The sequence below is a fragment of the Xenopus laevis genome, chromosome 3L, assembly GCF_017654675.1.
Source record: "Xenopus laevis strain J_2021 chromosome 3L, Xenopus_laevis_v10.1, whole genome shotgun sequence".
Classification (NCBI taxonomy): domain Eukaryota; kingdom Metazoa; phylum Chordata; class Amphibia; order Anura; family Pipidae; genus Xenopus; species Xenopus laevis.
Window position 1 is genome coordinate 84,491,532 of NC_054375.1, and position 15,470 is coordinate 84,507,001.

Genomic DNA, 15,470 nt, shown 5'->3' on the forward strand with positions numbered 1-15,470 from the left:
GGGGTTATTCCAGCAAAACTGCAACTGATACACTTAATTTGCTCACTAGCTCTAATTACTCCTGAAGGAGTTAGAAGAGTAATTGTGCAAGGCAGCTGTAAATTTGGCATCCTCAACTTACTGTGTTCACAGCAGCTATTTTTATTATAATCAACCAGCCCGCCTGCCAAGGGAGCCTCATTGGAGATTCCGAGTTCATCCAAAGCAAAAGGAATTTATTAGAAATACCCAGATCTTCGTTCAGTCTAGGGTTTCCAAAGAGCTCTGCACATGCACTGTAGAAAGGAATCGTACGCATGTTTTACTGCATTACATGTGTTTTTTTTTTGTTAATAATAATGAAAGCTGTCTTGTAAAACCAAACTGCTCCTTCTGTATTTTGCTTTAAATGACACAAATGTTTATCATATACATAAACGATATACATCGTTTATCATAGTGGTAGCAAAATTATTCATCTGTCCCCTCACAAAAAATGTAGATAGCATAGAAATAATGAATATGAAGAATATGAACAAGTATCTGAAGAGGTAACTATGCAAATGCCATGTCTTTGAAATCCCCTGTACAGGTTATTCAAGATAAAAAGGGTTACATTTGTTTTTTCAAAGATATCATGAATAATTATTTTGCTATGTAGTGAATTGTGACTTGTAACATAAAACTTCTCAGAACTTAACATTTCAAAAATCAGACTACCGTAATCCCCCCATGACAGCCTGTCCTTCCACACCCCTGATATGCTTCAGATTCATAGGGCCAGACGTCATGATTAATCCCATGAAAACTCAGAAGAGGTCTATGGGAAAATCTGAACTGAATAAATGCGTTTTTTCACATCAAATTAAATGTAGCCCATAATTTGCATGCTTACCCGAATTCTGTTGCTTGTACAAACATTCTGAAGGTGTCACCAAAACATAGAAAAGGTAGGCTGCAAGTACTGAAAAATTTCTGTAAAATTTGACCAGCATGGAAGGCCATATCAGTCAATGGTTGCCAAATGTGAAATAAATAATAACTGGCCGGTACAATTCTGTAAATTAACTGTTTAATATAAAAAATCTACATGCTAGCTATAAATTAATAGGCATTTGAACCTTGTTTCCAATAACTTTAAAGAAGAAGCTGATGAGAGATTGAGAAAGAGTTGTAGTCTGGACATCCTTAACTGAAAGCATGTCTACATAAAAAAATTGTGTTCTGGCACGCAAAACCTTTCAATGTTATACAATACATCGAAATTATACTGCAAATGTATGTTCTCTACCCACTCATTTTTCAATCAAAGTAGCATTTCCATACAGAAAAAAAATTGTGCAGAAAAACTTCCTAACTGAACTAATTAACAATTCCTTCACCTTAAGGTACACGCACATTTTCACATATTATATTATAAGAAATGTAAGAATTATGGGTAAAACTGTAAAAAAATGAAGGTAAGTTAGCCCACTGTCTCTTACAACCATATAAAAATACTGCTGTTTTTGCAAATCCAAATACATATTTTTAATATGGATTTTATGTATTAGTTTGATATTATGTTTCAAAGTATAGATTAAAAAGTTTGCATAATCTTAGTTCAATTCATTTTCATGTTACTGTAGGGACCTATAGGTTCTGCTAGTCCCTATAGAGTTAATCCCCTACCTTTCTTTTTAGTTTCTTATAGCTTTTGTTGTTGGAAACAAGCCTTTATGACATGTAAGTGTAGCAACTACATCTATTGGACAAAGAGTGTAATGACACTCCCCTGCCACACTGCTATATAGTGCTGTGTAGGGAGTGGCCTCTTCCTCTTTGGCTCCTGGTGCTATGCTGCTAGGTGATTCCCATTTGGCCCCAGTAAAGCCATTTACCCCAAAGGGGCCTGTACCTTTGGAGATCTAAATCGGGACCAGGCAACCCGTGAATGAGGGATAAGTCAGCACAGACTAGTTCTTGTTATAGACTAGAGTAAGACAGAGAGCATTACTCAGCAAGAGCAGTTGTTGCTCCGTCGAGGATTGATAGCAGGGAGTAGCTTTCCACAAGGTCTGTTTGCCTTTAGAGCAGGGAACTCAGTTGATAGGCATCTAGGTTAGCAGAGGACTGCCTGTACCCTACCTGATTGATCCCGATCCCCTCACTGGCAACGTCGGTCAAATGGGAATTGATGTACACTTGACTATTGATTCCTCTGTGAGTAATAACCATCTTGCTGTTCCTGTGTGATCTGCTTGTACATTACCATCCTGCTGTGTTATCGACTACTATCACCTCCACTCATACGTGAGTAAAACCTGTGGTCATTTGCTTTAGGCATAATAAACCTCCACCTTTTGTTTCACCAAGAACCTCCTGGCGTCCATTCCATCTTTTATAGCACTTAACCTGCCTGTGTTGTGTAGTACTACTACCTCTTAAAGGGAAAGCTTCCACTTGGCGAAGGCCGTGCCCTGTAGCGTAGGTCGCATGTCACCCATGCTCATACCTTAGCTGGACTTTCTTTCTTACTATTTGTGTGCTATTTGTGTGTTACATTTGGCACCCAACGTGGGGCTCACTTCCCTTTAAATCAGACTGTGCTACTGTGCCTTTAAATTTTGCTGAGAGGCTGTCGGACCCGATAGGCAAAAGGCAGTCCTGCACGCAGTTTCTTTTTTTTTTCTTTTCTTATTTTTAGTATAGTGCATAGTAAGGCCGTGGTTTCGGGCTTGAAGGTTTTCCCCAGCTACCCTTTTTCGCCTGCGCCACTAAAATCCTCGCCAGGCGAAACGTCGGTAGCATTTTTGTTTTTTCTCAAATGTGAATTTTCGCTGGCGCCATAGTGCCCTTGCGAGATTTCGCAGGCGACATTTTCTTTTTGTGCAAGAGCTATTTGGCATGCTTGAGGGAAAGGGCGGTTCCTGATGTCACGTCACTGCCGCCATTTTGTGGAGTGTTCTCACTGAGGAAGGACGTGTCTCACATAGTTCCTGCCTTTGCCTACTCTACCTATTCTAGTGTTGCTACTAAGAGGATTTCTGGCCATTTTACCCCACTCTAACAGCGGGACGTTACCCAATTAACCCCGCTCTTCACTGCGGATCTAGGACTATTCCACAACTGAGTCAAAGTTTTCCAGTCCCACATCTCTACCTGTCCACTGCTGATTTTTCCCCCGGGTGTATGTAGGTTGCATGTAACCCATGCTCATACCTTAGCTGTACTTTCTTTAACTATTTGTGTTCTATACAGTCAAATGGGTGTTACATTACATTTTTAAATATATTACATAGGGGCTATTTTTCTCCTGAGTAACAAAAGAAAAAGTGAGCTGGTCAGATTCCGATGCTTGCTTAAAATGCCAGGCCCAAAAGCAGATGTCTACCATTGTTTATGGTGCTGTCGATTGCAATTCGCCGCCAGCGAATAAATTTGCGAAATGCCCGCGAAAATTCTCGGCAAAAATATGCTGGCGTCAAAAAAAATTTTTCACCGGTGTCGAAAAAAAAGGACGCCACCGTAAAAAAAACAGTCGCTGGCGTCAAAAAACTGGCACCGGCGCGAATTTCACTAATTTTTCGGCGTTTCGCGAATTTCGCGAATTTTTTTTCGAGAATTTTTCAGCGAAGCAAAACGGTGCAAATTCACCCATCACTATTGATTAAACAATTTTGGGATGTTTTTAGTTCCTATTGCAAATCTGAACTACATATTCAGATACACCTCACACCTTTGTGGACTATCTTTGGAGATACAACAAAAGTACCAAAGATAAATAAGAAGTTAGCAAATATCTCTGTGGTTAGCAGAAAGGCCATGTTGCATTGTTGGATTTCATATTTATTGCTATAACTAGAGCTGATGCTTACTGAACTTAATGTACTTATCATATGGACTGGCTTGAAGCCACTCTTATTAAAAAATGTCACATTAAAAAACGTTTCGCCACTTGGACAAAACATGTACAAACACTATCTTCCAGTGACAACAAGACATTTCATAGGTTTCGGTTTACTACATGTACTTGGTAGTAGCAGTTATAGGAGTTTAAATATAAAAAAAAGATTCTTGGTGTTTTTATAGCCCTCTACCTGACACAATTCTGGGTGGAAACAGGAGTGGTTCTGGGGGGGGGGGGGAGAGAAATGTGTAAAATCCTTATTGCATAGGGTAATTTAAAGAACAATCTATGCTTTTGACTATTAAAGTGGGTCGAAGAATTTGTACAGACCCTCTTAAATCCATATATGTAACCTTATACATAATTGTAATAACAAGTTTCATTCTATTTTGTATGAATTTTGTTGGTGCAAATAAAGACATTGTAAAAAAGAAATTGCCATCATGTTTACTTGGTGTGTTACATTTCTACACTGTTGACAGTAGATTTCAGATCAAGAATTTGGTCAAGCCCACATACTTTGATAAACCTTCCCTCCATCATTTATAGGGCTATCGTGGTTAAGGTAAGATAAATATGCATGGTCAAATTGTTATGGTAAGATGAATATGCACTCAAATTGAATTTACAAGCAAGAATCCTTGAAAGCGGAAGATAATTTTGAAGCGATAGGGTGTGATAGAAACCAGATGTTAGAACTAAAATACAGGCAAACCCCGGAGCACATTTTTTCAGTGAACATGAAACAATTTTAAGTTTAAGCAGGAAGATACCATTTGCAATACCAAGGTCAAAGTAAAGCCATATTTAAATATTTGATTGCCGTGAAAGAGATCCAACATTTGGCAACAGTTCTTACCTCCCTCCCTGTCCTTATACAGGAAAAAACATGGGAACTTGGCAAGAAAAAGACTAACAAAAAAGCAAACTGATTAAGACAATAAAAGGTACCAATCTGTAACTAGTCTGTAGTGACGGAAATTATGACAGGAAATACTGTCAACAAAGACTGACAGATTCTTCTTAAAGGCTATTGCCTGTATGAATCATACATATGTCTTAAATTGCAGTATAAACATTGATGATACAATTGTGTGCCAATATAAATGCAAAAGGCCTATCCACACCAGCACAGGGTTGCACTTAAAACAGATAAATAACAGCAGCACACTGAACACTGTAGATTAAATGTGGAGAACAAGTCTTCAGAAATGACATCTCACATTATGCTATTTTTTTTAAACATGAGCTGTAATTTGCACATTTTTTTCTGCAGTTCGTCAACAAATGTGTTTCAGTGCTCATACTTAAATCAAATTATGCTGTGTATGATATAGAAATCAATAGACAAATCATTATGACTGATATAGATATAGTATAGATACTAAATTGCTTTATATTGGCTGGAATCCTCTTTTTGGTATTTATTTCTAAGAAGACATAAAGGTCAAACCTGTCAAACATCTTGCAATTAGTTTGAAAAATACATATTACCAATGACATAAAGCAAATGCCATTACAGCGACAAGAATAAGACATTTTCTAATATACCTACTGGCATTAACCAGTGGATGAATCACAAAAGTAGCCAGTTGTCCAAATGTTTTTAATCTGCTTCTAACATTTGTAAAGTAAGAGCTAATTGGATCAGTAAAGTGCACAGTAAAAAAAATATGGATTGATAATAATGCACCCATGAAATAAAATAGCAAAGTACAGTACCAAGATTCCACAAATAGTCAGAATGTTATCATCCTTCATATTTCCCTAATATGTTATCAAGCACTGCCAGTCAGACCTGTGCTTTACATTACATAAACAGTGTACAACTGTATAAACTTATATTTATATTTTAACTTATATTATAATTTTTTTCTTTGCCACTAACACAAAGAAAATATAATAAATGTCTTGTTATACTAGTTAGATTGCTAGCTCTTTAGGAATATTACTTAAGAAGTATCGGTGAAATAATAACACATACAAAGAATAGTTGAGGTTTAAACAAGATAAATGTGTATATTGCATTACAGTCAGTTCAGTAACATATGGATGGCTCAACTGGACAGATTCTTCAACCCTTAGGTCAACAGCTGGTCTAGGGATACACTGGGAAATACCAAATACTGGTTATTTTCAACATGATTTTCCACCACAATAAAAACTGCATCATTTTGATCCCATACATGAAGACATAATTTGTCATTTCAATTGGCTAAACTATGCAAAGTTTATGCATACACAAAGCAGGACACTTAAAATGACACTATCCAATTTGTTTCTACACAGAGAGACAAACACCCAATGCGTGATGTTTGAATTATAATAAAATGATGCCAAACTAAGAAGGATTTTGGTTTGTTAGCAAGTCCTGGTATAAAATAACCAAATGACCCACATCCTGCATATGCCTTCCACTGAACAGTATCGATGTATAGTTTCATTAAAGGTTTTAATTTAACTAATGCTTTAGCTAATGATGTACTAGAGCACTGAAAAGCATTGGCAGTATGTTGCCTGCTCTCAAAAACACATGGGCACAGATGTGTCCAACTATTGTAAATGCAAACAAAATCACATCCTATTTTGGTGTGCCTCAATAGTAATAGGGTCTAGTAGATTATTATTTCCAAGCATGATTATGATCCTAAACTAATCCAAAAATAGGCTCCAACTGAAGCTTTGGACCAATGAAGTCACGCATACACAAATCCACATGTATTATAAAGTGTCACACAGACTTAGACTAAACATCTAAACCTAAACGGGAAAAGGCTAGAGCAAGATCCAAACCACAAATTATTAATAAAATATCACAACGAATGATTTTTTAATTTAAGAAAAAACTCTAATCAGCGAATTGGGGGTTAACAATCTGAAAACTTGAATTACTCAAAATATTAGAGTTTTGCAAGTGAAACCCACCAAAAAAACCCTGAACATCATGAAATAAGTACCATTGTCCAATTGTTCATGGGACCTCTGCCATTGACTTCTACATGACTTCAAAATGTTTTAAATGATGTATTTTTGGATTCAAGCTATTTCCAGGTTCAGGGTATAATAAATCTAAAAATTTCGAGTTTTTAAAAAAAATTCCAAAAAAAAGTGAAAATTCGAGTTTTGACTGAAAAATACCCTTGAAAACTTGAATTTCTTGTATTAAATACAACTCGACCTTTACTAAATCTGCCCCAAAGATTAGCGGTTGTTAACTATGCCCACGAAAGTTTCCAATCAATAATTCTGCTTGACTGTGCAGGTTTGACAATGAACACAAATGTATGATCAGTTACTGGACTAGAACAATTGCACCTCAATTAATTGGCAGAAAACAAATATATGTATTATAGGTACTTAAAAAATAGGCTTAGCATATAACATAGTAGGCAACTATGCCAGCTCAGGCTAAAGTAAATAATACAGAGAAAAACCATAAGGATCATTGCTCATCATTAAGAAAACAGTAAGTTTACAATTACAAGTTATATTGTGGGATCAAGTAATTTTGACCATAATTGCTTCTCCATACATTAATTCAGACCAAAGCTTCACACAGAAATATCTTATTAAATTCTGTTACAAAGATTTCTGGTGGGTCTGGACTCACAAATGCAAAGTTGAATTAATTAATTTCATTGGGCACTGATTGAGCTGTAGGGTGTTCAGTGTAGAGTTAAAAATGTTCAATACATTTTGCCTTCTGTTTAACATTTTTATGCTATACAAAATATGTCATTGTTATTGTAGTTCTTCCGCTGTAATATAATTGTTTTGAGAGTTAATGATCGACTGTAAAAACTGCTTATATTTAGTCAACAGTATATAACAAAACATTTTTATCATATATTTTATCATAAGTTATCTGTGACCAAATTAATTTTCACGTACTCAATAAAGTAGACTTCTCCTTTTTCTGTGTATGCCATTTCCCAGTTTTCAGGCAAGGACCCAAGCTCATCAGCATCCTCGGGCTTTATGGTCTTGTTTGTGTCTGTGCTTTCCTTAATTTCTTCTGAATGGCAGTACAGTGGAGCAGAGTAAGGCTGGGAAGATATCTCACCTGAGGCATCTGTACTCTTGTCTTCATGTTCACTTGATTCTACAAGAGACACAAAACTTCAGATTTATCACCTCTGCCCTTCAAATTTTCTCTTGTCAGCACAGATATGGTTTCTTGAAAACTGGTCACAAAAACAGAGATAATTCCACAGGGCCTCAAAAATAGCAATTAAAGTGTTATTTGATGTCAACTTTGGCTTGAGAATACTTTACATGTCGTATAACATGACACAAATTAGTGTGACAAAACAAGCAATTAAGTTTATAAATGTATAAAAAATGGTCTTTTAGAACAGTTCCCCCTCTGACATCACTTGTGTAAAATGGCAAGGCAATTACTATTATTATTATTAATGACAACACATTCTCAACAAAAAGTTCTGTTACATATTCATTAAGGCTCCACAGAGGTGGAACACAAAAAAACGAGCCCTAAGATTATATACCTGTAGACTAGTTGGCCACTACTTAAATGAGATGTAAAGTATTTTTTAAAAAATAGACATAATTTCAGCATTGTTGACAGATGAATGTGAGCAAATCAGGGCTGATACAGGATGTCAAGGATACAGGATGATTTAGGGACCCAAAGGGAATTAGAGAAACAAATGTAGGAGATGAATTCTATATTCAGGGATTGATTTATCAAAATTTGCATTTGTGATGAAAAACAAGAAAAATTTGAATAAACTTCAGGACCTGGAATAGCTGAAATTTATCGGAAGAAACAACCAAAAAAGTTAAAAAAAAAAAACTCAGCAAGTAAATGCTGGTGAGTTTCTATTGAAGTCAGTGGAAATTCTCTCAGCAATTTGATTCGTTGGAGTTCCTTCTTTAAGGAATTGTTCAGTGTAAAAATAAAAACTGGGTAAATAGAAAATAAAAAATGTTTCTAATATAGTTAGGCAAAAATGTAATGTATAAAGGCTGGAGTGACTGGATGTCTAACATAATAGCCAGAACACTACTTCCTACTTCAGCTCTCTTGGTTTACACTGACTGGTTACCCTGGTTACCAGGCAGTAACCAATCAGAAACTTGAATGGAGGCCACATGGGTCATATCTGTTGCTTTTGAATCTGAGCTGAATGCGGAGGATCAATTGCAAACTCACTGAACATAAATGTACCATGTGGTCCCCCTTCAAGTCGCTGACTAACTCAGAGTTATAGAGCTGAAAAGCAGGAAGTAGTGTTCTGGCTATTCTGTTACACATCCAGTCACTCCAGTTACATTACATTAAATTTTTGCCTAACTAACTATATCAGAAACATTTTTTATTTTGCACAGCCTCTCTATTTACACCATTTTTATTTTCACACTGAACTGTTCCTTTAAATAAGCTAGTGCTCGAGGAAAAAAAGTGATTGCGCTTTTTTTTAATATAATAAATAAGCTCCAATCGTGGATTCTAGTTTGGTTGGACTTTTTAAATTAAATAAGGCCCATACTGTTATAAAGCAAAATCAAAAACACTCTTTACTTCATCTTATTATTGCATACTGACCTGGGGTCACAGCAACACCATTTCCATTTACTACAGGCCTCTCCTCTTCCTCCTCTTCTGGAGGCTCAATCTCTGTTTTTTCCATGTTGCTTACAGATTTATTGCGTTTACGTTTTCCCTCAACTCTTGGAATGCCACCAGCAAAAATATGGTCTGGTGCATTTAATAAAAGTGGAGCAGGTTCAGCAGGAGGCTTTGGAGTGCCGTAGTAATTTTCTGTGGATAAATGTTGACATTATAATCATCATAAATAGAGGAAATGTGTGTTTTCTATGGATTGCAAGAACTATGGTACTATTTATAATGCTATATAAGACAGCATTTTTTGGACTTTTTGGTTCAAGCCACTGTTTTTGGTCCAAAATGTGGTTCTCATACTGGCCTTCAAGTTCAGCCTCCCTTAGCAATTTAGCCAGCTGTACCGTTTCTCTTTAGTGAGTATTCATTTAAAAAAAATCAAGAGATGTATTTTCTTTGTTTACTTTTCCACATGCCAAAAATTTCCATTAAAATATTTGTCATTTTCTGTGCTATGTACAAATCAATGAGAAGAGACCAGACATATGGTACCATTACTCACATTTTAATATAAAAATTATTAATCTTCAAACACCAACACATTTCACAGTAAAAAAAAATACAAAAATACTGTCTCATTACAAAAAACTCTTCAAATGAATAATATCAGGAAGGAGTCTTTGGATAAATGGTCATAACATCTCAGCATATAAGTGTGAAACATCTGATATTTTCATATCACTAGTGATCAGTCAAAGTGATGTTAATCACTAATTGTCTTCTCATCACTGTTAGGGTATACCATCCTTTAATTATTCTTGCTAGCTTCATTAAAAAAAATCTCAGTGGCAATGAACACTGCAATGAACAATGCAAACTACATTAAAGGGTATGCAGTTTGTGAGCACATATGCTGCTATGGCATCCACCGCTAAGTTAATTCAGGGTACAAAGGAAAATATGTTTAGCTGGGTACAAGAGATCAAGTGGCAAGGTTTATGGCAGCAATGGCTTGTCGGGTGCATTTCTTCAGCTGCTTTGTAACTGAAATGTGTCTGCTGATTTTGGAACCCATCCTAAGAAAGTACAACCATTTTTTAATAAAAAAATCTGAAACGCCAAATGTGTCATTTGTTAGAGCAAAATGCAAATGGCAGTAATTAACACATACAATCAAAATTAACATTATTCCCTTGTCATTCCTGCACTGTGCTCCAGGGACAAATCAGCTTCCACCCAGTCAATGCACAGCTTTGCCAGCCCCCTGCAACTTTATATGGTTTATGTTCTTTTGCCTTTACATGTGACTCTGAGCTGCAGCTCTGCCTTGGCATGCTGTTAAATGTTTCATCAGAAGCCAATAGTTGAAAATCAGCTTAAGCTATGAACGACATAGCACAAAAATGCTTGTTACTTTTTTTTGGGGGGGGGCTAAAATAAATGTGGGAAAATGTAAGTTTTAGAAAATCTTATATAGCTTATATAGTTATATAGTAAAAGTTAGAGTTGATTTTTTCTCTTATAATTTCTATTCTCTTGTTCAGTGATCCCTTAGTCTACCTACTGTGTCTCTTTAAGAAGCAGCATTTCCTTTAGTTGTCATAGTAATTGACGAGTTACAGAGAGAATGGTGAAAAAGAGTAACATAGTTTGTGGCTCTCGAATATGGCCTTTGTTCCCTATGGCTGTCACTTCCTCTAATGTTACAGACAGTTCTGATGCAGTGACAACAAGCAACTAGTGGCTTTTTATGTTTTTCTTCCACCAGTCAAAATATTCTGTGTCTCATAGGCCTAACATCTAAGGGCAGTGGCAGATGGGCTGATTCCTACTGGTGCAGGGGGTGGTGGCAAATGCTCTGAATTACCCCTTCTTTGACTTTAATGATAATAGCATTCATGAATAAGTGATATCCACTTGGAAATGCTTACTATATGATCATCCGAACCACAATTACACCAGCAGGGTACAGATGTTTACCATTAAGTCAATGGTGCATTAATTTAGAGTGTTTTGCCACCCACCACCCCAGAAGGAAATCGATAGTTTGTATGTATGTATAAGATTTGTATATAGCGCTACTAGGATACACAGCACTGTACAATGTAGGAAAGTACACACAGGAAGTACATACATTTTAATTACAAGTGATGTCATTATTTATCTGCACCCCTAGTTCGCAGACGTGATGTCACACACATGACCTGCTCAAAGGAAGTGCTGCCTGACCCCCTTACACCTCCAGCTCTGCTGCTAGCTTTATGCAGGTAATTTCTGGTGCGGGATGGGGAAGTTAATTTATCTAAAGCTCCTGCCCTAAGCACAGGCTTGTGTGTCCCGTTTTAAGAGGGACTGTCCCTCTTTTGACAGCTCAACCTGCAGTCCCTCATTTGTACTGGAAAGCCCTGTTTTTCTCTGCACTGAACATCCACAAAAAGAAACAAAGTTTCTAACTTAATTGGCTTTAGGCAGAGAGCCCAAAACCGTCACTACAGAAGATAAGATACATTTGTATCAATTCAAATGTATCAAAATAAGCAATTTAGATAAGCAAATAAGTAATTGTAACAATGTAAGATAACAGATCCCTTGGGAAAAGTTAGACTCACAGCTTAAAGGGCAATTCACCTTCATAGCAAAACTTAAAAAAAACACAGAAATATGTTCAAACTTTTATAACCTGCGAAATTTTGTAAAATAAACATGATAATTAGGGGGCGTGGCCACAAAAAAATTTGCCACACTACACACAAGAACTTTTTTGTTCCTCTTTTTATTTCCAAAATGTTGGGAGGTATGGAAACAAGCTTCCTGCCACATTGAACTAATCTAAGTGATGGTAAAACCTGGCAATACATTGATACTGCAATAAGCAATAAAAGGCACAGAGTTTAGTGCATTTACCAATAGCCCTAATAAACAGCACAGAACTGACAATGGTAAAGCAATAAGAATCATAGACACAGAAAGTGGAGATACCCTAGTTAACAGAGCATGTCAGTAACTGTTTTAACTACAAAAGTGTATGAGAACATATTGTTCCTATGAGATTCAAGTATAATAAAAGTATAATAATACTAGAGACTGTTACATTTAAACTCCGCTGTAACATTTAAATCTCACAGAGACAATATTCAGTTGACTGAAGTTGTGAATTGCATTTAGTTTGATACCTAAAAGATAACTAGTTCTGATTAAAGGCAATAACGATTTTTCCTTTACTAAAGACATCAACAGTTTGGTTGACATTTCTTACTGTACAATAAAAAAAAGAGAAAGAAAAAGTTGAAATGGAGCATTTCCTGTTATCCCTGAAAGTGGCTATATGGTAAGATAGTATGGCTGAAATTGTCTCTACGATTTTTGAAAGAGTTTGCCAGGATTTTTCTGGCTTTGAAAATCTTCAGCTTTAAACCACCCAGTTGTACAGAAGCATTTTGATGTTCTTATGAGCAGAATACACAGAATTCACTTTCAACCCCATTAAGAGTTTGGCTACCTCACCTCAAATTTTCACCCCAATAAAAGCTTACTTCTGCCATTAAAAAGCACCAGAAAATCCTCAGAAACAGGCAGAGCATTGAGTGGCATTGAGTGGAACTTGGCAGTGGGTGTAACAGGAACAACCTTAAAAATGGATAGTTCACATTTAAGCAAACTTTTAGGGGCACATTTACTTAGCTCGAGTGAAGGATTAAAATGAAAAATACTTTGAAGTATTTTTTTGGCTACTTCGACCATCGAATTGGCTACTTCGACCTTCGACTAAGACTTTGAATCGAACAATTCTAACTAAAAATCGTTCGACTATTCGACCATTCGACCATTCGATAGTCGAAGTACTGTCTCTTTAAAAAAAAAAACTTCGACCACCTACTTCGCCACCTAAAACCTACTGAGCACCAATGTAGCCTATGGGGAAGGTCCCTATAGTCTTTCCTGCCAATTTGTGATTGAAGGAAATCGTTCGATCAATGAATTAAAATCCTTCGAATCGTTGATCGAACGAATTGCGGTAAATCCTTCGACTTCGATATTCGAAGGATTTAACTTCGATGGTCGAATATCGAGGTTTAATTAACCCTCGATATTCGACCCATAGTAAATGTGCCCCTTAGTATGTTATAGAATGACTAATTCTAATCAACTTTTCATTTGGTCATAAATGTTCTTTTTTTTTTTATAGTTTTCTGTAATTATTTGCCTTCTCTCTCTGACTCATTACAGTACCGGTTGGGGTTCCATTATCCGGAAACCCATTATCCAGAAAGCTCAGAATTACGGAAAGGTTGTCTCCGATAGACTCCATTATAATCAAATAATCAAAATATTTTAAAATCATTTCCCTTTTCTCTGTAATAATAAAACAGTACCTTGTACTTGATCCAAACTAAGATTTAATTAATCCTTATTGGAAGCAAAACCAGTCTTTTTTGTTTATTTAATGTTTACATGATTTTCTAGTAGACTCAAGGTTTGAAGATCCAAATTACGAAAATATACCTTATCCAAGCATTCTGGATAACAGGTCCCATACCTGTATTCAAATGGAGGTCACTGAACCCATCTACTAATCTTTCTATTCAGACCCTCTTCTATTTATATTCCAGTCTATTATTCAATTCAATGCATGGTTGCTAGGGTAATTTGGACCCTAGTAACCAGATTGCTGAAATTGCAAACTGGAAAGCTGCACAATAAAAAGCTAAATAATTAAAAAAAACCCCCACAAATAATAAAAAAATGAAAAACAACTGCATATTGCCTTGAAATGTCACTCTCTGAATTATACTAAAAGTTAATTTAAATGGCTTTTCTTCAAGAATAATGAGAACCAAAGCCCACACCCTTTTTTAGTTTGAGTATGAAGTGCTATACTGTTGTAGAACAAAGAGAGCCTGCAAATTCCTTTTGCAATCATCTCATTTATGAAAAACATTAATTTTGTTTAACTACCAGTGAACTGATCAGTGATACAATGCTGTAATTATCAATTAGAAATCAAGTTGCTTAATTAATAGGTTTTACTTATGTGACTCAACATGAAAGCAGTCACACTCTGTACTTTTCCAGTAAAATTTAAATATGCAATGGTATATTTAATTTTCAGTATCATCTGGAGAAAGGGAACAGCACTATGCAATTTATCTGTTAAAACAAAAAAGTTTCATAGGAGTCTATTACCTTATACATTGCTTTTGCGCATTAGGAGATTTTAACAGAATGTTTAAGCCTCTAAGGACATTTAGCACCAGTATACCTAGCAGGGTAGGTTCATTTAAAGTATAAAAGAGATAATTGTGGAAAAAAAATAGAAAAGGAAGCAAATAAAAATGTATCTATATATATATATATATATATATATATATATATATATATATATATATATATATATATATATATATATATATATATATAACATCTCTCTCTATATATATATACACATATATATATATAACTATTTATAAATATGTATGTGAACAATTTTGAATTGTTTTAAAAGTTCTGCAAATTACCTACAGTAATATGACCTAAATTATGATCTGCTCTTCACACATTTTATTCAGCAGTTCTCCAGTTAGCAATTTCAGCTGGTTGCTGGGGGTCCAAATTACCCTAGCAACCATGCATTGATTGGAATAAGAGGCTGGAATATGAATAAGAGAGGGCCTAAATAGAAAAATGGGTAATACAACGTAGCAATAACAATACATTTGTAGCTTTGCAGAGCATTTGTTTTTAGGTGTAGTCAATGACCCCCATTTAAAAGTTGTAAAGAGTCAGCAAAAAAAGGCAAATAAATAAAAATAATAAAAAATAAATAAATAAAAATAAGTCGAAATGGAGTGTTGCTTAGAATTATCCATTCTATAGCATACTGAAAGTTAACTTATAGGTGATCCACCCCTTTAAGAGCTTGCCTCTTAACCTCCAGGCCATTAGTAATAGATTCTGCTGCACTTGGTATTCTAGAGGCCTTGAGCCAGGGATATTCAGCAAAGTAGGAGAAACAGG

At 35.7% G+C, this 15,470-nt stretch overlaps 1 protein-coding gene across 12 annotated transcripts in view; it reads right to left on the bottom strand.

Moving 5' to 3' along the window:
* Positions 1-15,470, bottom strand: part of LOC108711202 (membrane-associated guanylate kinase, WW and PDZ domain-containing protein 2) — a 441,642-nt gene that overhangs the window by 128,317 nt on the left and 297,855 nt on the right. For 11 of the 12 annotated variants that reach the window (XM_041586534.1, XM_041586536.1, XM_041586533.1 and 8 more), the window contains 2 exons: positions 9,438-9,653; positions 7,760-7,970 (listed from right to left, as the gene is read on the bottom strand). In XM_041586534.1, the coding sequence (XP_041442468.1) occupies positions 7,760-7,970; positions 9,438-9,653 (427 nt within the window). The remainder of the gene's footprint in view (positions 1-7,759; positions 7,971-9,437; positions 9,654-15,470) is intronic. The other variant, XM_041586537.1, reaches the window with a different exon arrangement.